This window comes from Poecilia reticulata, chromosome 11, assembly GCF_904066995.2.
Source record: "Poecilia reticulata chromosome 11, P_reticulata-male-v2, whole genome shotgun sequence".
Taxonomy (NCBI): domain Eukaryota; kingdom Metazoa; phylum Chordata; class Actinopteri; order Cyprinodontiformes; family Poeciliidae; genus Poecilia; species Poecilia reticulata.
The window spans coordinates 1,055,257-1,081,124 of record NC_088840.1 but is presented as its reverse complement, the minus strand read 5'-3'; the positions used below and the strand labels follow the sequence as shown (position 1 = coordinate 1,081,124).

The 25,868-nt window shown below is 37.5% G+C and overlaps 2 protein-coding genes and 1 long non-coding RNA gene across 8 annotated transcripts in view; 1 reads left to right on the top strand and 2 right to left on the bottom strand.

Annotated features, from left to right (window-relative positions):
- Positions 1-1,117: 1,117 nt before the first annotated feature.
- Positions 1,118-3,119, bottom strand: LOC103471926 (uncharacterized). Its single transcript, XM_008421207.2, has 2 exons — positions 3,080-3,119; positions 1,118-2,820 (listed from the first exon to the last, which is right to left on the bottom strand). Exon 2 carries the CDS (start codon positions 2,778-2,780, stop codon positions 1,230-1,232), a length of 1,551 nt encoding a protein of 516 aa, XP_008419429.1. The 5' UTR covers positions 2,781-2,820; positions 3,080-3,119; the 3' UTR covers positions 1,118-1,229.
- A 2,440-nt stretch (positions 3,120-5,559) lies between these two features.
- sema4ab (sema domain, immunoglobulin domain (Ig), transmembrane domain (TM) and short cytoplasmic domain, (semaphorin) 4Ab) overlaps positions 5,560-25,868 on the top strand; it is a 36,746-nt gene continuing 16,437 nt past the window's right edge. Inside the window, exons 1-12 of one of the 6 annotated variants that reach the window (XM_008421201.3) lie at positions 14,004-14,241; positions 15,492-15,556; positions 15,772-15,858; positions 16,182-16,279; positions 16,533-16,744; positions 19,712-19,872; positions 21,630-21,689; positions 21,828-21,926; positions 22,323-22,416; positions 23,901-24,023; positions 24,431-24,558; positions 25,685-25,866. In XM_008421201.3, the coding sequence (XP_008419423.1) occupies positions 16,648-16,744; positions 19,712-19,872; positions 21,630-21,689; positions 21,828-21,926; positions 22,323-22,416; positions 23,901-24,023; positions 24,431-24,558; positions 25,685-25,866 (944 nt within the window). In that variant the 5' untranslated portion in view covers positions 14,004-14,241; positions 15,492-15,556; positions 15,772-15,858; positions 16,182-16,279; positions 16,533-16,647. Of the gene's footprint in view, positions 5,734-14,003; positions 14,242-15,491; positions 15,859-16,181; positions 16,280-16,532; positions 16,745-19,711; positions 19,873-21,629; positions 21,690-21,827; positions 21,927-22,322; positions 22,417-23,900; positions 24,024-24,430; positions 24,559-25,684; positions 25,867-25,868 lie in introns of those variants that run through there. The other 5 variants (XM_017307604.2, XM_081612215.1, XM_081612214.1 and 2 more) reach the window with 5 other exon arrangements.
- LOC145553583 (uncharacterized) lies at positions 12,870-13,961 on the bottom strand. Its single transcript, XR_014089619.1, has 2 exons — positions 13,821-13,961; positions 12,870-13,413 (listed from the first exon to the last, which is right to left on the bottom strand). It is a non-coding gene; the product is annotated as an uncharacterized LOC145553583 (long non-coding RNA).

Sequence of the window (25,868 nt, the reverse complement as noted above, 5' to 3'; positions counted from 1 at the left end):
GAATTTCACTGTCTGATGAATATGTGACTTCAGCTCTGCTTCCTCCAGCAGAGAAGCTGGTAGTGGGTTCAGCTATCAAATTTTCATATTTGTGGTTCCTGAGAAATCAGCCCCTCATCCCCCAGTCTGAAGAAATTAAAAAACAGCTGCAAGACAAAAAACAAAGTAATTTCTATGTATCAGTCTATAAGTCATTATGAAGCTATTTCTAAAGCTGTCCACTGCACTACAATGAGGAGTTTTATCCCCAGCAGAGAACATGAGTGTCTGGCCTACTGCAGGTACTGGGTGCAACCAAAGTGCACCGAGTGTCAGGATCCTGGCTTGTTTTGGGTTCTCTGGGTTGTTAGTTCTGATTTTTTTTTTTTATCTGTTCTTATTGTGATTAGATCAAACTTTCTGTTTTACTACTGTGCTTTTCTAGTTTGTTAATTCATTCCTTCTGCTAAGTTGTTCATTATTACAGTTAGATTCATTTTTTAGTTCCCATTTGTGTGTTCTCCCTCATTCCTTCTTTCTTTCTTTCTCTCTCTCTCCTCAGTTTGCCTTCTGTTCTCTCTCATCACACCTGCAACCAGGTAGCTCAGCTGTGCCCAAAGTCGGTCCTCGAGGGCCAGCATCCTGCATGTTTTGGTTCTCTTCCTGGTTTAGCGCACCTGGATCAAGTAATGGCTTGTTAGAGGCCTAAGAGGAACATTGACAAGCTGAAAAGGTTGTTACTACCACCAGGGTGAGAACTAAAATGTGCAGGACGCCGGCCCTTGAGGACCAACTTTGGGCACCCCTCAGTTAGCTAGTCATCCCAGGTCTATTGGTCCATCTAGTACTTACACACCTCTCCTGCTTCCACTCCTTGCTGGTTCCTCATGAACATCCTGTCATGCTTTTTCTTTTATGCAGTTCCTGTTTATTTTTATGTTTTAATGCACTAATGTCTTTATGAAACCAGGAGAATTCATTTTAATAATACAAAAGTACTTGCATCCAAAAAATGATCAAAACAAAACTTCATTCCCAGTGTTTATTCTTTAAAGACTGCAGTAGAAGAATTCCAAAGCCTGTGACAAACATGTCATAATATGTATGTTAACTAATCTGCTATGAATTAGGAAGATATAATAAAAGTTTAATGATAAAAGTGTTTATTTAATGCAGAGCGTGGGAGACGTCTTAGCACTAGCTGGGTTATTCAAATTGAATCTAATCCAAACATATTAAAACTGTGTATTTTAGTTCTCATAGAATGAGGGAGTGCATCCTCTCTTGAGTTTCTTGCCTTCAGGTGTACCACGAAAGTATTCCAGATAAGATGAAAACACATACTTGTTCATGACTTTAATCTTGCCAAAGATCTCCAACTCAGTTTGGTCATTGTGATTAACAGCATCCATCATTTGCTTTGATTTAATGTACAGAGCATTTTCCTTCGCAACAACTTGATCCAGCCAGATCTGTCTGTTTTGTGGTGCCATTTCATAGTTGTCAACAGTGCAGCCATAGAATCCTCGCTTCAGGTGGTCAGGCCAGGGCTGATCAGTAATCATGGGGTGGTCATCCCCGACAAACGCTGTGCACAGGGCACTGTCAGTACCTCGAGTGTGTCCCACTTCACAGCCGATAACACTCATCAGAAAAAGTGAGAAGGTTCGGAAGTTGCGTACTGATGCCGAGAAAACTGCTGCCATGAAGTAACGCCCCCACCTTTCACAGTTGTAGGTACACTGCTGAAACTGAAATGTCTGGCGGCAGAAGTCAGTAAATTTGGATGCTTTAAGGCCTTGCTGCAGCTCCAGCAGGGAAGATTCCCCTTGCTGGTCACCAAAAGTCTGACGAAATAGTTCAATTTCAGCTTCATTGTCAGTCCTCATAAACTTTCCTACCAGACTTGTGCTCAAGTTTTTCCCATGTATTTTATATATGCAGTCATTTAGAACATAATACTGTTCTGAGGCCACTTCCTCTCTAGCACTGTAGCGGATCTCCACAAGAAGGTCCTGTATGTTTGAGATATGTTTAAGGACAATGCTGTTCTCTTCTGTCACTTCAAGCCAAACAGCTTTTAGGTGGTCGTTGTTGGGGATATAATCTGGAGCGCGTCTTTTTTCATTTTCCTCAAAGAACAAACTCCAAGTGAGCCCCTCCAAGCAGTCAATAGAGGGGTACTTTTTGCGCAGCTCCATTGGGACGAACATTTGAGGATATCTTGGCCACTTTAGACTTTTAAAATACAGAACATTTCCTTTATAGAATGGAAATACTGAACCTGCACAGCCAAATGTTTGCCTTGTCAACAGGTCACTTGTTGGGCTGAGTTCAGCAATGACTCTACTGCTGTAGTCATGGGACCTCCAGACACCCCCTCGTCCGCTCATTATCTCCCCATCAGAGGAGACTGATACGAGTGTTTTGTGTAGGTGCAGTTTTGTTGCCACATTCAGAGATCGGAGAGCTTGGAGCAGCTTCATGGCAAAGATCTGATTATTTCCAAGGTTGCAGCTGATTAGGCTGATGGTGCCAATGGTATCAATGAGGGTGTCTGTCTTCAGGCTAGAAACCAATCTAGCAACTTCCTCTGCACCATAACCAGCCAAGTAGAGTTCTCCTGTGGAAGCCTCTCTACCATGGCCAACAAGTACAATATCATAACTTCTGATTTTAATCAAATGACCACCTCTTAGCTTATGCAGTGCCCCCTTGTGGTACTTCATCAAAGTGGAGGAATATGGATTCCTCTCAAACAGATAAGTTGCTGATTCAAGCACAGCAGGGTCTTCCTCCATTATAATGACAGTCTGGTGGCTGGAAATGTGGTCATCTTCCCTAAAGGTCACATGAGATTTGTTAGACAGCCACTGTGTATGAAATGTTTTGTTTTATTTACAAAATCTGTGGTTATGTGGACTTTGATGCAAACATTTTAGTTAATAAAATCCACATGTTCAGTGAAATATTTTATCTTTGAAATATATTCTTCTTTATTCTCATTTACATAGCGATTTGCTGTTACATTTTTAAACAGTGCCACTGTTTTACCAGATATTGCCAGATTTAAATTAAAAAAAAGACCAGCACTGCTTACCTGTCTCGGGGGATGAAGCTCGGGTGTGTTCGCTCATGTTTTCGATCTGAAATTATACATTTAGATGTATAATAAAATATCTTATTTTTCAGTTTATGGTAAAAATATGTCAGAACAGAAAAATAAAACAAAAACCCAGCTGAAATTAAATGTGAAAGAACATAGTGTTCACATCAAGGATATTTGTAGGGAAGAAAAACCCTTATTTCTGCCCAAGATTATCTGTTACACCAAGTTAAAGAAAACCATAATCACATCTTCTGTTTTACTTTCAGATATTTAATATTTGCATATCAATCGTGGTTAGAGCTAAAACAATCACTCCTTATTTTCAGACACCATTTTGAATGTGCAGTTCTGCTCAGGAGCGCCAGAGGTCCTCATTTTTTCAAACTTAAATAGCCCGCTTAGTCATCTGTGAGTGAAACTCATTTGCTTGTTTCCATGTTTGGGTAATTGGTGTAATGTTAAGTCATAGAGATTTTTTTTGTTTGTTTGTTTTGTTTTGTTTTTTTGACAGTCAGCTTATTCAAATTCCTTATAGTAGTGTTTTGTTAGGAAATAGAAAGTTTCAGTGAAAGTGCTTTAGAATGCTGTTCTGTTCTTTTATATTTATATTTTTAAAAGATAATTAAAACTGTTTTGAATCAATTAATGATAGATTAGGACCAACATCTCCTGTGAGTCTGTGAGGCTTTTTTAAGGATATTATTTAAGGACTAAGCTGTCTACATACCTTCATAAGTCATTCTTTTGAGCACATGTGTGTGCGATATGCATGGGTGTGGCCTTGTATTTGATACATTGAAAGCCCCATTTTTCCAACAAATACTATGTTGGGAAGACGCAACATAGTATTTCAAGGCTCAACGACTGGGCCCTGAACGAAGAAGCACTGTTTCTAGGTCAGGGGTTGGTTAAGGTTTCAGTTGAGTTCGAGGTCAGGGTTAGGCATATACTGGTAACATAATAGTGTAAGTGTCTGGGTAAGGCTGAAGAAATTAAGAAAATTTCTACATTTCTAAGTATACTACTTTCAGCATTCTTCTTAGAAAATGTCCAGAACGTTTGCAGTAATCAACTAACATTAACAGGTGAAAGCATGGCATGGTTCAAAAAATGACTCCATTTACATTTAAATGTGAATGGAACTAAGGTTTCCTCTTGAAGTCATTTTGTTATCGGTTTCTCTTATGTTTGTAAAGTCTACATTTTCTTTAAAAAAAAAATCAAATGGTCCAAGTAAAAGCAGATATGAAAAATCAAAACACATTTACATTTTGTTTATTCAGAAAGTAAAAAGGATCCTACCAGCACTCCACCCTTCAGCCAAAGACAGTAGAACAATAGCGGCACAAAATCCATAGAGTTTCATCATGGCTCTAGTAAAATGTGCAGCAAAGCTGGTCAAACAGTCATAATGAATTCATAAGGCAGAGAAGCTTCAGGTCACATCTCAGTGCAAATTTGGTTAGATAGGAATGTAAATGACCAGGTGGCTGTTCATCAGTTAATGTAAAAAAAGCTGCCTTCAGTATTATAACATGGCTCTATTTCACGGTAGTTAATTTGTTACTTACTATTTGGTTTTGATCTTGTAATTGTGAATATGAAAGGATATTGGAGGTTTGAGAAAATTTGTAATCTACACTGATTAAATATAACTGACTTTTATGTCATTAAACTTTATCTGATGGTTTTAAGAAGTTATGAGTATAATAAATTATGTGCAGAGAAAGTGATGCATTGGATTCCACCATTTCATTAGAAGATTTTTTTCTTGGACAATCTATGTGCTTAATAATTAATGAGCACAGTTAGTTCAAAGAAATCTTCTCCACACTCACTTACACACTTTCTGTCTTACACTTTAGGTGAAGTGTTTGGTTCCACAGTCACTGGTGCTACTGGTGCCTTAATAGCTTCAAAGCTGAAGTCATTGTGCATGGAGTCTCCTACGGGTGTTGTTATTGTCCTTTCACCCTGGCTGCTAGTTAAGTGGTGACTTTGAATTGCCCTAGTTTTGAATAGGGTTAGGGTTATTAGGATTGCCCTAATAACCCTGTCACAAACTGGCAGTCTGTCCAGGTTGACCCTGCCTCTGGTCCAGTGACTAACAGAGACATTGGGCCTCCCTGTTCCAGTCCAGTGTTCCCAGTACGAGCCCCCTGCCACCTTGCAAGAATAAGCACATAAATGCAAATGATGGATGAATTTTTAAAGTTATTATGACCCTTGATTCTCTGAACAATTTTTATAACACGGTTTTGTTTTTCTAGTCGGCGGTCTTTCACATACATCATGGAGGGACTCATATTTTTGCTCAATGTCAACCATGTGTCAGCAGTTTTATGTTTGACACTAGAAGGGACACAGCCTGTAACCACAAGGCTGTTTCCAGGTCACTGCTAATCCTCTCCAAGCTTCTTTTCTCCTTATTAGCCATCTTACACACTTCATTCCTCACCGCACTCATTGTAAAACTCCTCAAAGCTTTATTCCCTGCAGCTGTCCTTTCCTCATACTGTTGTGTGAACCTACATTTGGACTCTATTCTGGAATTCCATGATGTAACTGGGAGCCATGGCAGGTGAAATGAACTTGGGATGAAGATGAATGGAGAAGTGGAGTTACCTTTGAAAAGAACCAAGAAGGTACTGTCTTCCAACAAAGACTTTTGTAAGTAGAACACCAACAGGGAGCTGTGCAGAATGGTTTCACCAGCTCCATTTGAACAGCTTATTTGTGTGTGGAGCTAATGGAAGAGGTGAAAATTTAAAGAAACTGCGGAGAAACTGTGTGGATGAATTCAGATTAATAATTCTTCAGACAATTCTGCAGGAAACAAGCTACTCAACACAAGGTACACCCACATTCAGTTTGGGACCAATTTAAAAACATAACATGTAATGGACTTGGAAACAAATCAGTACCTATCAGGTGCTCATTCTAGGTCTCTAGTTTGTTTGGGTTTTTTTTTGTTTTCATTTTGTGATCTTTAGTTGTATGCCAGCATACATTAGATGTTTATTGGCATTCTGGTCTCAAAAACTTTAGTTTTTTCTTAATAAAATGATCCTTATTTTTATTGCAATACTTTTGCAAAGCTTTCTAATTCTAAGTAAAACCCTCCTAACCCTCCTCATGTCAGGCGACAGACACAGCAAATCCAACAGGCCCAGATTAACACTGTCAGATTTGATTTCAAAACTTTAAAGTGTCTATATGGGTTCACACCAGAAAGTGTTAATTTAACTCTTTGGAGAGTTAGTACCTTAACTCTTATAAAGTGCCAGATATCAAATCTGCTGGAGTTAATAATATAACACTTACTAACTCTAAGTCAGTGTTAGATCTTAATATTAACTGTCACAGAGTATTTTTTTTAACTTCTTAAGAGTTATTTGTAATTAATATTAAATAGGTATTTTATTGTTTGAACTTTTAAAAATTCTTTGGAAAATAAACATTTAATAAAGAGGCAATGATTTTCTCAAATGCATTTATTTCAAAATATGCACCATAATTACAAAATATATTACAATGTGGAATAATGTGCATGTTTCACATCTCACTTTCATTCACATATTCTTATCAAATGGTCTAACATATCAGCTGTGCAATACAAAATGCAGTATGCTTAATACATTTTTCTTCAATACCATATGCATGAAATTGTTTAAAGTACAAGGTGGAGGAAGTAAAGCATGCATTTCATGTAATGTTATAGAGTACATTTTCTTTAAACGGGTAGATTGCCAGATATGTACAATACATAACAAACCAACCTGATATTCAGATCCATCATTTCTTATCCAGTTTCTGTTTCTGTTGATGAGAGACAGTTCCTCTCTGCACTCCACCAAAGAGATGTCCACTCACTAGCAGATTGTCTTCAGGTTGTTGGGCTGTTCGTGACGTTTGGCCGGAGCCACCAACATGCTCCTCTACTCAGGGCCGTGCAGAGACCACTAAAGGTGCTCAACAACAAAAAAAGGGCACATCTAACCACATTCTAGGACAAAATATTAACAAAGCCACACAGCTTTCAGAGTTCAATAAACAATGATAAATTACAAAAATGTCCATCCATCCATACAACTATGCATATGTAAGATATTTTATTAGTAATTTATTTCTGCGGCTCTATTTTGTTCTAGGAAAGTATTGTAATATTCAAACCCGCACTAGCAGTGGAGATGAAGATGGTCCATTCAGGAAAGCAGAGCTGCAAAAAACTTTAACGTGGAACTGCAGAAAAACGAAAAACAAAAAAACAAAAGCAAAAATTGAATTGTTAATGCTTGTCACCATGAGAAAAGTGAGTTTTGCTTAAAAAAAACTTTTTAAAAAATTTTAATCACACATTTTTGACTCATGAAGTTAACTTTCTTTTTTGCAAAACAAACTTATTTGCGCTTGTCAGAAAAATGTTCTTGCTATTCTAAGTTTGTTTGTGACTCAAAATTTTGCTTGTGATTCTCACATGATGTCGTGAGCAGGGCCTAAAATTGCAAAAGGTTTCTGATGCGTGCAAATAAATGTTTATGTTTGGTAAAAATGAGTTATTTAATTTTAAAAAAGTCTTTTAAACAAAACTTTTTCTTTTAAAGGAATCATTACAATTCCAAAAGTTTTGATTACAATTTTATTTTACTTAACTGAGGTTAGTTTTTTTTCCCATTGAATAATTGGGAAACAAATTTAACTTCACACTCTGCAAACCAGACCCTAAACTTAGTTCATTATTTCCATCATGGTAATTCAGAGCAAGTTATTTTTAATTCTATATTAATATCCTTGTTGGACTATTGTTTAAGTGTTATTCTCCTTCAAGATACATTTATCTAACGCTAGAATAAATGAAATGTACATTATGAAGCAAGGGAAATTAGAAGATCGGACATATATCCATTATGGAGATAAGTTTTGGACGGGCGATGTGCCCTTATTGCATAAGCGATACTGAAGAATGACTGATATCATTAACGGTACAGGGAAGAAGCTTTTTAGTTATTTTGCTTTGCTAGCAAAGTCGTTAGGTAGCAGCTAGCTAATAGCACAACAACAACAGCCTAATGTCTATATGATAAAAATACTGAATCGATAGATAAGAACAGTTTCTCCTCACCTGGCTGTTTCCTCCCACTCAGTAGTTCTTCAGAGAAAAGCAGACGCAGAGGCATGTCAGTGTCTGTTGTATTTCATTACCTCTCTGCTTAAACCGCTACTCTGCGCTGAAGCAGAAACGATACTTCAATGTTTTCCATCATCTGACAAGAAGCAAGTCTACTTCACTTTATTCACCAAAAACGTTTTTTTGTTTTTAATTCACCAAAACTGTTCTGTAATCTGCATAGGCGTAGGAAGCGGGGGGACATGTCCCCCCCAATATTGGAGAGTCACATTAAACCCCCCAATTATTTCACCGTAGTTGCGAAGAATTTTAAAATCTTCCTCTCGCGTGCTTTTATTTTGAAGGCGCATAACAGCGCATTCAGCAGAGCGCTTCCTCCCCCTCCCCCCTCTGAACGGCTCAGAGTAAAGGCAGCAGCAGACAGAGTCAGAGAAACTCCGTTTAAATGAGGTAAACTGTCTGTCAGGAATGTTGCCATAAATATCGCTCGTTTATAACATCTTTTGTCAGTTTACTTTTATATATAGAACTAAATCTTTTTGGTTAAGCCGTTTTAATTCTGGAATAGTCACATGTCCAAAATGTTACTGCTAACTTTGTTTAAAAGTTAGCTAGTCTAGTCACAATGATTTAGAATAGCAGTTCTCAAGGTGGGCGGTGCCGCCCCCCAAGGGGCGTTCAGAGGACGGCAGGGGGCGCTGGCGGACATTTTTACAAAAGGGGGGCGCTGGGATGCCTTTGGGGGGCGTTTGGTCGAAGGTAAACTTTACACCTTAAATCCACAACAATACCAGTTTAGACTTTGAGCAACTTGGTAAAACTGTATTGTGTAACATTAAATCATGCTTGGCTGCAACTGTATTGATGGCAGCTCTTCTTCCATTCAGTGTTTGTAGCTTCATGGCGCAGCTCCTCTCCGCATCAGGTCAGCCTTACACCGGCTGATGACGCTGCTGTGATTCATTCACTTTGTCTGGTATTTATGTGGGCTACATATGTTTTGGCAGTTCTGTGATCATGTCAAAGCAGCAACTTATATTAAAAAGTGTTTTTTTTGTCCGTTTGAAAGCTGCCCGCTTCCATGGAAGGACAACCGAAAATCACTCTTATAAACATGTAATTACTACGACTGTATCCCTCTGAAAAATGAACCCATTTAAATAAAGAAATCCCTCCATGGGTGATACCACGATAGAGAGCGTACATTTTATAGCGTTAACACCGGTGGTGTAAGTGGTCCGGTATGAAACGGGTGTGATAGAACAACGGTACCACAGCACTTTTAAATTTCAATAATCAGAATACCGAAATTGTTTCCGTTGTTTTAAAAGGTTCATGTCAGTCTGCCTTTTCCCCATCGATATGTTTCCCGATCGCCCTGCACCTTAGGGAGTTAAAAAAAAAAAAAACCGCCGCGCACATTGCGCTAAACTCAAACAGGAGAAGCGGGCAAAACGGAGCGACGAACTAAATGTGAATTATGGCATAAAAACAGAGAATCCGACGCTGAACAGGGAAAAAATCAACACATGATGTGAAACACATGATGATTAGGAGGCACAGCAGGTGATGAGATTACTGATGGTGAGCGTCAATAAACGATCAAATAAATGTAGCAACAGTAAAGAAACTAAAGTGGACATAGCAATAAACCAAGAGAGGATAATACTAATCAAATGAAACTAAATGGAAATGAATGAAGAACAAAATGCAAGAATAAACTAAGAAACTAAAGTAAATACGGAGGAATAAACTGGTATGGCAAGACCTTTCGAGCAATAATTAATACAGAGACTGTATGGCAAGAATAAACAGACACTATTTCCAGATAAAAGGTAATATAATATTGTTGAAGTTCCATGGGTAGGGGCGCAACTACACATTATTCAGGTGGATGCGAAAACATAAATCGGCGCCCCCACGAAGGAGTGTAGAAACATACGCTCCCCCCCTTTCCCCCCTCCTTCAGACGCCGATACGTTTAGGGCAAAACTCGCATTTACCCCGTTATGTGCGCGAGGTGAAGGAGCGTAAGGCGCTGAAGTGTACGGGAAAACATAATCGGTGCGCCGATTCAAAACATCTACAATAATGATAGTAACATTAATAATAAAATAATTGTCAGTGCAAAGTAGCTTACAAATTCTTTGATGGGGGGCGGTGAGGGACCTGGATAAAGGCTAGGGGGGCGCTGGGCCGAAAAAGGTTGAGAAACACTGATTTAGAATGAGACTGAAACAGCAGCAAAATTAGCCTTTTTATTATTTAAAGTGAGCAACACCTGATCATACTCGACCACTTAACATGTATTTAAATTATATTATATTATATTATATTATATTATATTATATTATATTATATTATATTATATTATATTATATTATATTATATTATATTATATTATGTAAATATTTAGGAGAACAGCAGTGCTAGAATGATGTTGAAGAAAGGTGATGAAGCTCTGGTGAGGTCTTCATTTAGTTTATTGAAATATGTATTAACTGTTTTTAATTTTTAAATAAACTAAACTATTTTATTATGAGAGGAGCAGATCAGGGAAGACATAGGAGAGCCAGGTGGAGTTTCAGAGTGTGAAGATATAAAAAATTATATTAATTACAATAAAACCAGAAAGGAGAACAGATGAAGACTGATGTCAGGTTAATTTCTTTCAATGTTTCAATTTTTGTTTTCATTATTTCCACACTATAAGGGTAATGGATAGGAGACAATAAGAAAAGTGCTTGAGGAGAGGTTTAAAAATAGTGAACATTTTTGCTACACAGTAAATGGAGTTGAGATGTATAATAATGTATACATATGAAAATTAAGTTGTTTAAATTCTCATTCTGTATGATAAAAACATACTTTTTATATTTAGTTCACATTCTGACATTACAGTACATTACTGTAGTGTCTGTTGTAAATCCATGAATCCATGCAGGAACATCAGACTGCAGAGAGTCAGAGGGAGGCAGAGACAGAAACGCAATGCTAGATATTTTAGTTAAATGTTTGCAGCTGAAAATGACAGGAAAACAAACATTTAGGTTTTTTGCTTCAGTGTTTTTATGGCTCATGTTTGGTAAGTTACTGAATGCAGAGCTGGAAGTGAGACTGAGTTAACAGTGAGGAACTAAAGGTCTGTTAGATGTGAAAAGTATCATTTTTATTTATTTTGTTGATCAAACTGTTGCACTGAGAGAGATGTTCAAGAAGAACAAAACTTGTTTTTTAGATTTTAGTTTTGTTGGTCAAACTGCTGTACTGAGTTTAAAACTGCTGAGTCCTATTTTATGAGCTGTTTTCTACTTTGGTTTTAGAAAGAGGTAGAACCAGTTCAGTTACCAGTCAATTTATATCAATGCATTTTGACCAATAATCAAATGTCTTTTGACCAATAAGATATATCAGAATCTGGTAGCCTGTCTGTGCTACCAGAGTATTTAGCTTGCTAGTTGTGAGGCAAATGCTAAAGTGAGTGTTCATCCTGGAATGACGGTCATTATACTATGCATAACTTTAATCTGATTATTGGATTGTAAATAATAACATGTTAGAATACTTGTTACTGAAACAAGGGTCAGATTAGAGTAACACATTACTGATGTGTTGATGGCATAATTGTTTGACATTTCTGCTCAAGCTATTTACTGATCTTTCAGGTTGCCGATATGCGTCCCCCCAATGACAGAACGTTCCTACACCCTTGGTAATCTGGAACATTCGCTACTTTGAGCTCCGCAGTTAGCCACCTTATCACACTGCGCGAGAGGCAATTGCGTCATGCATCACGGGCAAAAGGTCAAAGGTAACAAGGTGACCGGCTTATTATGTTATACAAAAAAGAAACAAAAAAGCAAAGAATTTTAGCATGTTTTTATGTGTCAGAAGAGGGCTTAGGAAATAATAATACCAAATAAATAAATAAATAAATAAAAATAAATTGACCAAAGGGGCACTTGGGGGCAAGGAGGAAAAAGTGCAGATGCTCAAGCACCCCAGCTCCCCCCTCTGCACGTGCCTGGCCTGTAAGTTGATGTGAAGTTCACTTACATCCCTGCGAGGAGTCGACTTCTACTCAACTTTTATCATTTTATAGTCCACCTTAAAATATATGAAGTCCACCAACCCCTAATATACATAATGACGCCCCCTTAACATTTTCACCTGCCCCCTCATGTTTCCATGGCTAGAACCGGCCCCGGTGCACACTGTACTGATTGATAACTAGAATAAGTTGGAATATATAAATGAATTGAAATTATTTTTTGTAAAGTGCATTGAGATGAAATTTGTTGTAAATTGGCGCAGTGTAAGTAAACTGAACTGAATAATCCGTTCTGTATCACAAATGCAATGTTGGCGGGCCGGCCCGTTGAATGTGGAATATGTGCCAGTAAGGTAATACAAGTGAATGGACCGAACTTTATAATGTGCCGTTCTACAAAGTATTTTAAGTTAATACCTGCCATTGACACATTTTCTCACAGACATTAATATATTTGGCAATTAAAGAAATCACTAAAGAGTGCGTTTCTAACTTTTGATGTGACTATTAATTGTTTTAGGGCATTTCTGAATAAAGAGCACAATGTTTTATTTGATATAAATGATTCTGATAATTTTTATATTGAAATTGATGAACAGACACGGTTTTACAGTGTTTTATTAAAGAATATATTTACATAATTCCATAATTTAATGTACATTTAACGTTTCAAGAGAAGAAATAAATAATTTTCATGTATTTTTTATACATTGAGAAATTACTTTTGATTTATAAATCAGTCATTGTCAAAAATTAAACTACATATTTTTCTTACTTTTTTTCCAGAGAATAAATATTTATTACAGTATGTCAACTCTGCTATTGACAGCAAAGAGTGAAAATAATTCTAACATAGTAAATTATTTGTATTTCATTACATAAGCTACATTAATACACTAATATTAGTGTAATATTAATACTCTAATAATAATACGCTAATATTAATGTATTAATACATTAATATTAACACTTTTTTGTGTATTAAAAAAAGTATTTTAATACACTTTTTGTGTATTAAAAATACACAAAAAGTGAAAGAATAAAACATGTATTTATTATACTGGGAACACTGGTCACAGGCAGGGCTTCAGTCTGCTGGTCACACTGGGAGAACTCAATGACTTCTGAGACGTCCTGGTTCACAGGCTAAAGCCAAGAATAAAAGAGAAATTATCCAAAAGTGAAATAGAAAATACATGTTTCCTTCACATTCATAAAAAGACATTTTCAGCATGTTGGGCTCTGACTCGTAGCATCTTTATAGCTAAATATCGACATGGTGAAGCTGAGCTGTGAAACAGAGACTGAAGACCAGCAGCTCCAGCTCTGATCCTGACTGATCTTTCCTCACTAAATCCCCTAGTCTTTATTTAATTTCTCCTCTAACAGCGGTTTTTCATCAGCTCTCTCATTAGAAAACAGTATGAAAACGTTAGCTCCTATGCTAACAATCAGCAGTTATTTCGGGCCAATTTAGCTCTAAAATATTTTCCGGTTGTTTAGAAGCGAATTTCTGGCTGCAAAGTCAAGTAATTCTGATCTTTCATCCTTACCTGGGGAAACTAATCCTAATGAATCCAGATTGTTTCGTAAAACGGTTGAAATAAGTCCACACAGCACAGAACTTAAGGAGCTCCGATCGCCCTGCTGCCACATAGAAGATGGCGGACGCTTTTACGTACGACTCAGCGCTCCATGAGGGGTCTACGTATTGATGTCTATGTTTATAGCAGCGGTCTTGATGCCGCCCTCCTGCAGCACGTTCTCAACAACTTCCGGTTTTCCAGCTGCTATCGTAGCTTTCAGCAATTGCAGATGCTTTGTGCTCACCGTCGGCAGTTTCGGGCAGATTGATCAGTAAAACCGCTCTGCGGTTTGCTTAAAGTGGATGGCTGCAGGTCTACCTCAAAGGATCAGCCAGACAACAGCGGTCACATGAGAAAGAAAGGAAGGCTGCGATGGAGAAGAGCCACAGTAAGACCAGGCTGAACTAACTGTCTGTGTATCGGTACTGAAATATACAGAATGTAAGGGCGTTGTTTTGCAAGAAATAACAATAAAAATAAAGTTACAGAAACCACACGGAATAAAATGAGCATATATGTGGCTGTTGTTGGTGTGAAGTTTAAAATCAGCACTTTGCGCTTACGGCCTTCAGACTGTGAAGCAACAGAGTGATCATCTGAACTCAAGTGTTTTAGCAGCTTAACACACTTTATAGAAACACACAACTCTGTGCTCACTGCTTCTAACGCTGGACAAGTTTATAGAAAATAGTTTGTGCCACACAAGTGTTATTTAAAACATCCGCTAGGGGGCACTCCAGCTAGCTCTGACCAGACACCCCAATCTGTATTTAAAATAGAATAGAAGCATCCAGTATTGTCCCATCCTTCATTGAAACTTGGGGAAATTTCTGTGCAGCAGCAGCAAAGTGAGCCAGACAATCAAAGTAAAGTCGCGTGACTCAATATTTAAAAACAGAATAGAAAAAAGGGCAGAATTTTAACACAAATACTGTGGATTGTGGGAAACCGTCATTTTGATTTTCACACAAGAAACAGAAAAAGTCTAAGTCCTGCACTAAAGTTACTCAGACATGGCAAAGCAAGCTGGTGCTGCTGTTTGTTTTCCAATCTTGAAGGAGAATAACACTTAAACAATAGTCCAACAAGGATATTAATATAGAATTAAAAATAACTTGCTCTGAATTACCATGATGGAAATAATGAACTAAGTTTAGGGTCTGGTTTGCAGAGTGTGAAGTTAAATTTGTTTCCCAATTATTCAATGGGAAAAAAAAACTAACCTCAGTTAAGTAAAATAAAATTGTAATCAAAACTTTTGGAATTGTAATGATTCCTTTAAAAGAAAAAGTTTTGTTTAAAAGACTTTTTTAAAATTAAATAACTCATTTTTACCAAACATAAACATTTATTTGCACGCATCAGAAACCTTTTGTAATTTTAGGCCCTGCTCACGACATCATGTGAGAATCACAAGCAAAATTTTGAGTCACAAACAAACTTAGAATAGCAAGAACATTTTTCTGACAAGCGCAAATAAGTTTGTTTTGCAAAAAAGAAAGTTAACTTCATGAGTCAAAAATGTGTGATTTAAATTTTTTAAAAAGTTTTTTTTAAGCAAAACTCTCTTTTCTCATGGTGACAAGCATTAACAATTCAATTTTTGCTTTTGTTTTTTTGTTTTTCGTTTTTCTGCAGTTCCACGTTAAAGTTTTTTGCAGCTCTGCTTTCCTGAATGGACCATCTTCATCTCCACTGCAAGTGTGGGTTTGAATATTACAATACTTTCCTAGAACAAAATAGAGCTGCAGAAATAAATTACTAATAAAATATCTTACATATGCATAGTTGTATGGATGGATGGACATTTTTGTAATTTATCATTGTTTATTGAACTCTGAAAGCTGTGTGGCTTTGTTAATATTTTGTCCTAGAATGTGGTTAGATGTGCCCTTTTTTTGTTGTTGAGCACCTTTAGTGGTCTCTGCACGGCCCTGCCCTGGACTCTGCGTAGGAGGAATCATCTTGAATGACCATAAAAACCGAGTTAAAATCATTTATTAAAGTAAGTGATAACATTGTTTTGGAACGACAGAGAAACAGCTTACCATTTCAGTGTTGGTCCATCACCATGTTTCCTTATGGGAAACACAGAAAATGGCCCAGGATATCAGCTTCTGGTTCGTTTTCTAGGCCTCTATCTATCCACACTCCTCATTTGCATAATAAGGCAGAAATGCATAAGGAAAAATAAAAGAAAAGGAGACAAGGAAATGTAAGAAGAAGAAACGCTTGTATAAGGAAAAGGAAAAACAAACAACATACATAAATTTATGCTTTTACTTATTATTTTGTACGTTTTTGTTCTCCACAACAATGTCTCTGCAGTGAAATTCCCATCATCCATTTCAAGGTTGGGCCTTTAGCCCCGACAAGCAAGTCCAGACGTGAAACAAAGTTGTTAAGCACTGTATTAAAGACTGCAGGTAAATCCAGCAGCACCAAGATAGCAGGACTAACAGTCATCTTATAATAATCATGAATAATTATTAAACACAGAGTTTCTGTGCCTGTTTAAAGTTGATTTTTCAGATTTTACTGCATAGAAATGAACTGACAGAAGTCAGTAGTTGTTCTTGATAAGAACGTTCTGAACATGACTTTAAACACTAGAATAAACAGTGACGATTTAGTGAACATGGCAGAAAATTATGTGATGTGTCTCTGATTCTGTTGCAGGTCTGAAGATGGTTTGCGGTTCCAGTATAGCTACAATTCCTCCCTGCTGAGACTGAGGGTGTGATGGTCATCTAATCCAGTTCTCGCCTTCTGACTGTCCACGTCATCAGAGCCAATGGACAGTCACTGCCTGCTGCATCTCACCGTAACCCTGCTGGTTCTGCTTAACCCATGTCTGGCCAGGCTGACTCCCAGAGTCTCCTTCCCAATGGGTGAGTGAAGCCTCGTCTTTGTGTTCCACATGATTGATGGGCTGATTCTGGAAGACAGCGAACGCTTTACCCTTCACTTTAAAGGAGTGAAGCATCGTGCCTCTAAGTGAAGTGAAGAGGCTAACAGAGGCACTGAGATGAAGGAAAGCAGTGTTGGGCACTAACAGGTTAGAGGGGCAGTATTATGTTAAAATGACTTTTTTGAGCTTTGCGTCATGTTGTAAAGTTATTCCCTCAACAAAATGGAGTGTTGCCTTGATTCTTTCATTCATATTTGAGAAATCCTTGAATCTCCAACGGCAACCATTCAGCTGTGCAAAACGCCTGGGGGGACCAATTAGCAAAAACCTGGTTGAACCGCTCAGTATACAAGCTCTGTGCAATGCTGGTAAACACATTAAGGTGTTAATAGAGGAACAAGGCTATGATGACTTCCTGATGGCGGAGTTTCAGAAACAGTCTGCGTTTTTAAAGAGACAAGGGCCCAATTTTAAGGTGTTAAATTACAAAGTCAATTTTATTTTAATTCATATTTTATATATACAGCATATGTATAGCAATTGAAGGTAATATAATTACTTGATTGTGCTTTGAAATGCCACTATATGTCTGGAAAGTACATAACACTTCCCCTTTTAAAAGATCATTTTAGTTATAAGCCTATTTGAGAAGAACTATGTAACTGAAGCCTACCAATGCTTTCAGAAAATGGAAATCATTGGAATTATGATAGAATGCAGTAAACCATTTACAGTATGAGGGTTGAAATAATTTGACAGAATACAGAACTCAAAATGTGTGCGAAATATCAAAACATTTAGTTTTTTTCTGGAGGCGAGTCTGTACAACATCAGGAAGACATGTACGACATATTTCTGTTATTATTGCTGGAAACTGTGATGATTACAATATTCCCAATTTTGTCTGTTGTTTTTTTTCTTTCTTTACAATCACACAATGTACAATCACACTCTGAGCTTTTGTGTCACAGCCACCAGCAATGTTCATCAGGTTTGGACATTGAAGACCTGATTACTGGCCAAGTATATCACTGAGATGCAGAGCATAAATGCATGACATAGAAATTGTAGCAGTCTACCAAATATTGTTCCAAAATGGTAGTGATGGGTCCGTCAACACCGATGCGTCGGCGCATGTGTCAAGCCCATAGACCAAAACCCGTGTTGGTGCGCGTACTGGTTTCAGCAAGTCATGTGACCGATACAGGAACTGTTTCGAAAGGACATAAAAAGCACCAAACTGGGTTTATAAGGAAGCAAATCTGTCAATCTGTCAAAAGCATTTGCCAAACGAATTCTTGATCTTTTATGGAACAGTGTCAACTATGGAGCAGCCTTAAACAAAAGGTTTCCGCAGTGTGAGACCATTTTGATCTTATATTGGAAAATAAATTTGTTTTCATTTTGTTGTTTCATCCGGTTCTTATCAGTTTCTACTTGATCTATCTGAATCTAAATTCAGCTGAAATTGACTCTTAGTTTACTTTCATATTATGTTCTGCAGGTTAAGTGTCACATACTGTATGTTTGACTAAACTGTCTTATTTAAATAAATCCACCTTTTCAATGCTGAGGCATTATGAGGCCAGGCATGAGAATGAAGTCCCAGATACACCTAGGATAAACTCAAACACAGCCATTCTACAAATTACTCAGTTGCTTTTTATAAATTATTTCATATACAGTGAACCCTCGCTGTAACACGGTTCACTTTTCAAGGTATCACAGATTTTTTTGTGCAGTTTTTTTCCACAGTGTTCTGCGTCCTGATTGACCCTATGATTGGTAAAAACAGTCTCCGCGCTTCTTCTCTACCTGAGTGCCAATAACGTTACGGTATTTAATACAGACTGGCCGTTCAGGAGATGGAAACTGAAACTTTGAATGCCAGCTGGAAAAAAAACTGGCCAGAGGCAGCAAAACCTGACCGGAGGCTCGTTTGACGAGACCCTGTGAATCTCGCAAAGCAGCTTGGATGAGACGCTTTAATGACATGACTCAGGATCACATTAAGGCCCGATTGATGCACACCACATCCGCTGATCTGAAAACAGGTTTTGTTATTTGGTTTTAATGTCGAGTATTTATTTATGCTGTGTAATAACTGTAAAAAATAAAGGTAACTACTTCACGGATTTCGCATATCACGGGTTATTTTCGGAATGCAACCCCTAAGAAAAACAAGGGTTCGCTGTAAATGTAGTGTTTACTTCATTTTTTCTACAGCAGGAGAAGTTTTGTCAAAAAAGCGTAACAGGCTAAATTTCAAAATGTTGTAAAACCTTTTTTTTTTTTTTTGAATAAAAATCTGTGGGGGAAAAAAACAGTCCACAAGGATCCTCATTCCAAACACGTTCACTTAAATGTTCACTTTATGGTACATGTTCACATTTTTATTGATTGTATATCAAATCTATTTTAAATTTAACTGAAGATATGACATAGTACAATACATAATATTCTATAAAATACAAAGACTTAAATCTTATTGTATGGACTAGGAGGTCATCAAATCACTACGTTGCCTGTAGGAATTTTTAATGTCCAGCAGGTGTCAGTATTCAGTGACACAGTATCGACTCAGAATCGACACAGTTTTACTATGGGTCGAAACGATACATGATGCCTCATCTACCCATCACTACAAAACGGTGCTTAGTGACACTTACATTGTGATGAGGATTCATTCAGTATGCTGTGCAGAAAACCAGCTAAGATTCTATTTTAAAAGGTTTTCCTGGATATCAAGCTGGTGATTTATTGCTCAGTAACTTTGTGTCCATCATTTTTCTGATCTCATCTTTTCTGACTTCTCTGACATGATTAAGTTCAATATCATGTAAGCTTTTGTTTGGTCTCCTGTCCAATAAGAGGCCCCATCTGTTTATACCTTTAGCGCTTTTATTTTGTTCTTAACTGAGACTTATTGCTGTGTGTTAAATAACAGGTAGCCCTGGGAGACGTCTCACCTGCTTCAGCAACCATGACCTCAGTAACACCACAACCCTTCTTCTCAGTGAGGATGGAGAAAAGCTGTATGTAGGAGCACGTGATGCTGTGTTAGTGCTGGATGTTGGTCATAAAGACACTGTTCTCCTGAGGAGCAAGGTGAGGGGACCAGCAAAAAGTTTTTGAGTTCTATGTAATGATGTACTTGTTTTTTATAGCCTGACATTTTCTGTGTTTTTGTGTAGTATTTGTGGCTGCCTCTTGGCCAGGACTCTCTGGAAAAGAGATTTATAATCGCAATTATTTTTTATCCAGATAAAATAAAGATTAAATTAAATTAGATTGACTGACTGTTGTAAGAACTTATTACTGCCACTAGTTTTGATGTAGAAAAGGAAATTGATGCTGGAAAGTTTCACTCTGTTTCCATATGAAACTCCAACTGAACTGAGAAATAAAGAGCCCTGTTCTGCAGAAAATGAGAGAAATGTCAGTTTTGAAAGCTGAGATGTTTTACATTTACATCCCCTGTGAAAAAACAAAAAAATCTGAAGTGTTTATAGCCACCCCAAACACCACTGACTGGGCCATAAAATATAAAAACAGTTTTACTGTTTTTTTTTCTCACAGATTTCAGTAAGATAAGCAATAAATCACTCCTGAGCATGTAGATCAGGAGTGTCCAAAGTGCGATCTAGGGGCCATTTGCTGCCTTTTCACTGATTATGTGTGGCCCGCCAAAACAGGTGGTTGATGCAGATGGAGACTTTTTTTTTTCTTTAATTAGATCAAAATTAAGACTGACAAATTACATTTTCTACAATGGAATTTATTAAGTACAACACAAAGTATTTGTTTTTAACAACCATGCTTTCTGTTTAATTTGATGGTAAATATGATGACATTTATCAACTGACTTCTACTTAGACTCTAGAGAGCCCAAATCTGCTTTGAGTTAATTTGTTAAACCTGACTTAATAAAGAGAGTGACCCAAATCCTGGTCTTACTGCTGTTAACAGGGTGAATATTTGTTTGCATTTGAGCCCAAAATAATTTACAAGCAGGGTTTATTTCTTTTAATAATGTGAACAACTCAAAGTTCTACAATGATTTAAACTTCCCTTTCCAACAAAAAACTAACTTTTTTTAGAATTATTGTATGATTTGTTTATCATTAAGCATAAAAAAAAAATACTGTAAATCTTTTGTGATTTAAAAAAAAAATTTTGGCCAGTAAGTACTTTTGACTTAACGATTTTGGTCCATGTGACAAAAAGTTTGGATGCCACTTATGTACATGAATTTAATGGACCTTTTAGTGGTTTCATTAAGTTTAATTCAGTAAAACCTAGGATGAGCCCCACATTAAGTTTCCTTTGGAAGTCACAATTCAACCGTGCAAAGTGCCACTGCAGTACATGGCAACACAGTGAAGCAAAGGCTGAGCTGTTTGCAACGTAACAATGCCAAACACTGGTCACTAATATCACTATGTCATGTAATGCCACAGCATATAAAGAACAACAGTTCAGTGGTGATTAGGTGCCATACATTCACCAGAAGCTGAAGCCTCTGGTAGTCTGACTCAGTCATCATCAGCAGTTCAGTGCAGAAACTAAACACTGAGCTGTTTGGTATAGGTTCTGGACGGTTTAGGATCGTCTGAGATGGTCAGTCAGGTCCTGTTCTTTGGGTTTGCTGTTTTAACTCTGATTTGCTTCTGAGAATTTATGAAAATTGATGTTTTCTTTACTGAAATGTTTGTTACTCTTACATTATGGGATCATTGTTGCATGGAAGCAGCCTTTTTCCTTTGTCCTAAACAAGCAGTGACACAATAAATGTTGCCTGTTGTTGCACCTTCTGGTGGTTGATATGGATATTACACTCATACTGAATCTGTTGTTTTTTGTAGCTGGACTGGAGCCCTTCTGAAAAAGACCTAGAAGAGTGTTCCATGAAGGGCAAGAAAATGGCAAGTGTTGATTTGCAGTTATGCACTAAATTCCTGTATGGACTAAATAACCTTACATTTTCCAGCCAGTTAGTTATCAGTGGGAAGCTGGTTTTATTGAATCGTCTCAACTCTAACTTTTCTGTTTGGGTTTTTAAGGCGGACTGTCCCAATTTCATCCGAGTTCTGCAGTTCTTAAACAGCACTCACATATACGTGTGTGGCACATTTGCCTTTAGTCCACGCTGCGCATATATCGTAAGTTTTTTATGATGGCATATCTCTGCTGTGAGATCACTTCATGTTATTCAGTTAGGATAAACCTTTGCAGCTGTTTTCATATGTTTGGCTCATTAGGGTATAACACAATGAGTTTACAATGTTGAAATTTTCACAATATTCTAATGCACTGAATTTTGTGTTTTCATATCCTAGGTCAGCCATAGTTGTCAAAATTACATGAATATGCTTGAACTATTTCACTCTATGTATAATAAGTCCATCTAATGCATAAGGTTTGCTTTTGGAGATCAGTGACTTTCTCACAATATTTTAAATTAAGAAAAGATGTCAGTCAGATGAAGGGTCATCACACCTTGATCTCTTAGATTTCTTAAAATCCTTTAACTGATGACTTTTGACTTTTCTGACCAGAACTCAGAGACTCTCACAATGAGCCTCAACACTGATGAAGGGAGAAGTCGCTGCCCTTATGACCCCTACCAGCGCAACACTGCTATCATTGTGGGTAAGGCAAATGCTGCCACTACTGCGACCACTTCACTGTTACACATTTAATGTGAAATCTATCAGTCATTTTTATGTTCCCTCCTAAAGAGAGCGGACTCTATTCGCCTTCTAAAGATGTGTGTGTGTTGGAGGTTTTATTGTTTAAGCTTTAGCGTTCGCTCACTCGTTTTACTTTATTCGGAGCTCAAGAAATGAACAAATTTAACAAAGAAATCCAGCCTATCATGTAATGTTTTTTATTTTACTTTACAGTCCTTAGAATACATAACATTAAGTTAAAGACCTCAGTTAAATCATATCTTCTTTTTATTTTACCAGGAAATTAAGAACGTGTTTTCCTGAAAGACGCAGAAAATCAATTTCAGTTTTGTTGACATTGATACATTATCTGCCTCTAAAATAAAAAGAAATCAGCAGCTTTTCTCCGACATACTTTGATATAGTAAAGTTGACTGCTTTCCAAAAAATACAGAAATTCTAAAGTAAATGGAACCATTGTGAAGTGAAATCAGAAAAAAAGGGTAAAAGAAAAAAAAAAGGGAACAAAAAAGTAATGCACTTCCACGCGGACCTAAAACAGGGACGGACAAGGAAAAAAAGAGAAGACGGAAGAAAAAGCCGTCAAACAAAGAGGGCAGGAGTTTGCGGACTTTTTGAATCACAAATCCAAGTCAACCTGTGTAAAACTGGATGATCTTGTAGATGAGCAGAGAGGCAGCCGGTAAGACATAAGCTGTATTGTTATGAGGTCGGACCGCAAAGTTGTCTACATTCCTCCAGCCAGGCTTCCATTGGCCGATCGGATCATTAACACCTAATAGTGACAGCTGAACTGAAGTGGTGGTGACGCTTGCCTATCGTTGATTGATGGACTTTCATGATTGAATTGATTATTGTATTGTTGAAATGGATTTGGGTTCCGAGTTTAATTGTTAATTAATTTATCGTCTACTTGAAAGAATAATTTAAAGCTAAATTTATAATAAATATTTATTATTAATGTTGAGAAGCAGATGTTAAGAAATGTATGAAATGTAAATATAAATAACTTGAAATGCACTTTAAAGTTAATTCTGTTGGAGTGTTGGTATTATCTATATAATTTGCCATTTCCTTTGTAATTGAGTGAAATTAATTTATACAGATTAGTAATTATTTTGTTTGGGTTTGTTTAAAGGTTTTTACCTGCATCTTCTGGATCAGCGGTGAACTTGTCTATATACTGAAATAAATGGAAGTAAAAGCAAGCAAAACTGTTTGATCCTTCGAGTAAATCCCTGTCATTAAGAGTCTGCATGAGGTCATCCATCTCTTTTCAAGTGGGGAAGTTGCACAATTTAAAAAAAAAAGAACTTGACAACCATGCTGCAAGAAAATGAGTCTTTTTCCAGTGACTGTTGCAAAAATAGTCCATTCTGTAAGAAAAGCATAACATAATAATGAATCTTGTGCTGGCTGCTGTGTGTTGCATGTGCTACACAGGCGGAGAGCTTTACACTGGCACTGTGGCAGACTACAGAGGGAACCGACCAGTCATCTCCCGACACCTCAGTGAGGGCAGCCGGGTGGACCTTAAGTTGGATGACACATTAGGATGGCTGGAGGGTGTGTGCACTGACTCTCATCCTGACACATTTCAAAGTGATGCAGTTGTACTCAGGCTCACTGATGAGTAAATACACTTTGGCTCCACCTTCCAGGATGCTGTTTTGTTTTTATGTGCTGACTCTAAAGCCAGCTTAAACGGTTTGCAGCTGATGACAGTCTGTGGGATGCTGTTTGTTCCCAGTGGTCTGGGGCAACAGCTTCAGCATCTTGCTGATCTGGGTCCAGTCTGCAGCATACACGGGCAAAGGCGTGAAGAAATCTTACTGTATTTTCACTGATTTCTATTGAGTAAAAAAGATGCACATCTGTTCTGACATTTCCTTGAGAGGCCCAGGTCAAAGTTCTCAATCTGATTTTTTCTGTACATTTGCATACATTGACCTTTTGTATCCTCTTTGCTGTAGATCCAACCTTCATCAGCTCCAAGTTCATTCCACATGAGGAGAAAATCTACTTTTTCTTCAGTGAAGTGGGCAGAGAGTATAACTTCGTAGACAAGTTCATTGTCTCTCGTGTTTCTCAGATCTGCATGGTAGGTTCAAAGGACCTACATCATCAGGCAGCTGAAAACTCAGCCAAACGTTGCAAAATGGTGAAGATGTTAATCACTGAACTCTGACCTTGAGCAGCAACACACAGTTAATCACAGTGATCACCCAAGTTAGGAACAAAGAGACTTGGAAACTTTTGAAACTACTTTGAATAGTTAACTGAGCATACTGTACTGTTTGATAACTAGATCAACTGGAATGGATGTGTGACTGAATTGTAATGATGTTTTTGTAAAGTGCCTTGAGTGCAAAGCACAAATTCACATTTGTTGTGAATTGGTGTTATATAAATAAACTGAAGTGAATTGAGTTGTGATAGCTAAGTGTTCAGCTAGAATTTAATTCGATAAAGAGAAGATTTCTGTGGTGATTAATCCAGTGAGCAGCAGGCAGTTTAACACCTGCCTATAGCTTTAAAAGCATTCTGCCACAGCATTTTGTTGTTTTTCTTACATATGAAGCAATTCTAAACATACAGCCAAGTTTAGAAAAAAAGCACAGTCTTTGAAGTCTATAGTTTTACATACTTGGACATAATGAAAACATCAGATCTAAATTAAATCTAACCTGAAGTACAGGAAGAACTGCCATTGTTCACTGAGCTAAAATGAAAGGCGAAGCTAAAATGATCATAAAACTAGATTCACTCTTGATGCTTTTATGACAGCAGCCAGGTGCAGCTGATCAAATCCACTTGATCAGGATCTGTAAAAGCTGGAGTTAGTGCCGTTTGCTCCTCTGGAAAACACAGTATGTGTGTTAACATGAAATTATGGTGGAAAGACAGCAAGAATAACTGGCCATCAATCTAGTGGATGGCACAATGTTACCAAACCATCTGTAAACCATCACTGTACAGTATGGAAGGTAATTCCCAAATGGAAAACATTTATTTCAGCTCCCTGTCTGATTCTTCTTCATCTAAATGAAACCAGAAAGTAACGTATTTTTGTGATAATTCCACATGTTCATGTTTAAGTAACGCCATACCTTTCACAATCCCTCATACCAACCCTAAAGCATGGTGGTGGGGTGTTAATGATTTAGCTGTGAAATGCTCAGTAGTCTGAATCAACTTTTTCAAGTGTTTTTCCTGTGACCCATCAGAGTGATGTCGGAGGTCAGCGCACTCTGCAGAGACGATGGACCACGTTTGCCAAAGCTCAGCTGTTGTGCCAAGATGGCAGCGAGCTCCCTTACAATGTGATCCAGGATATTGACGTGCTTCCACCGGCAGAAGGCGCTTCAGTGGATGACATACTGTTTTACGGCATCTTCACCTCTCAGTGGT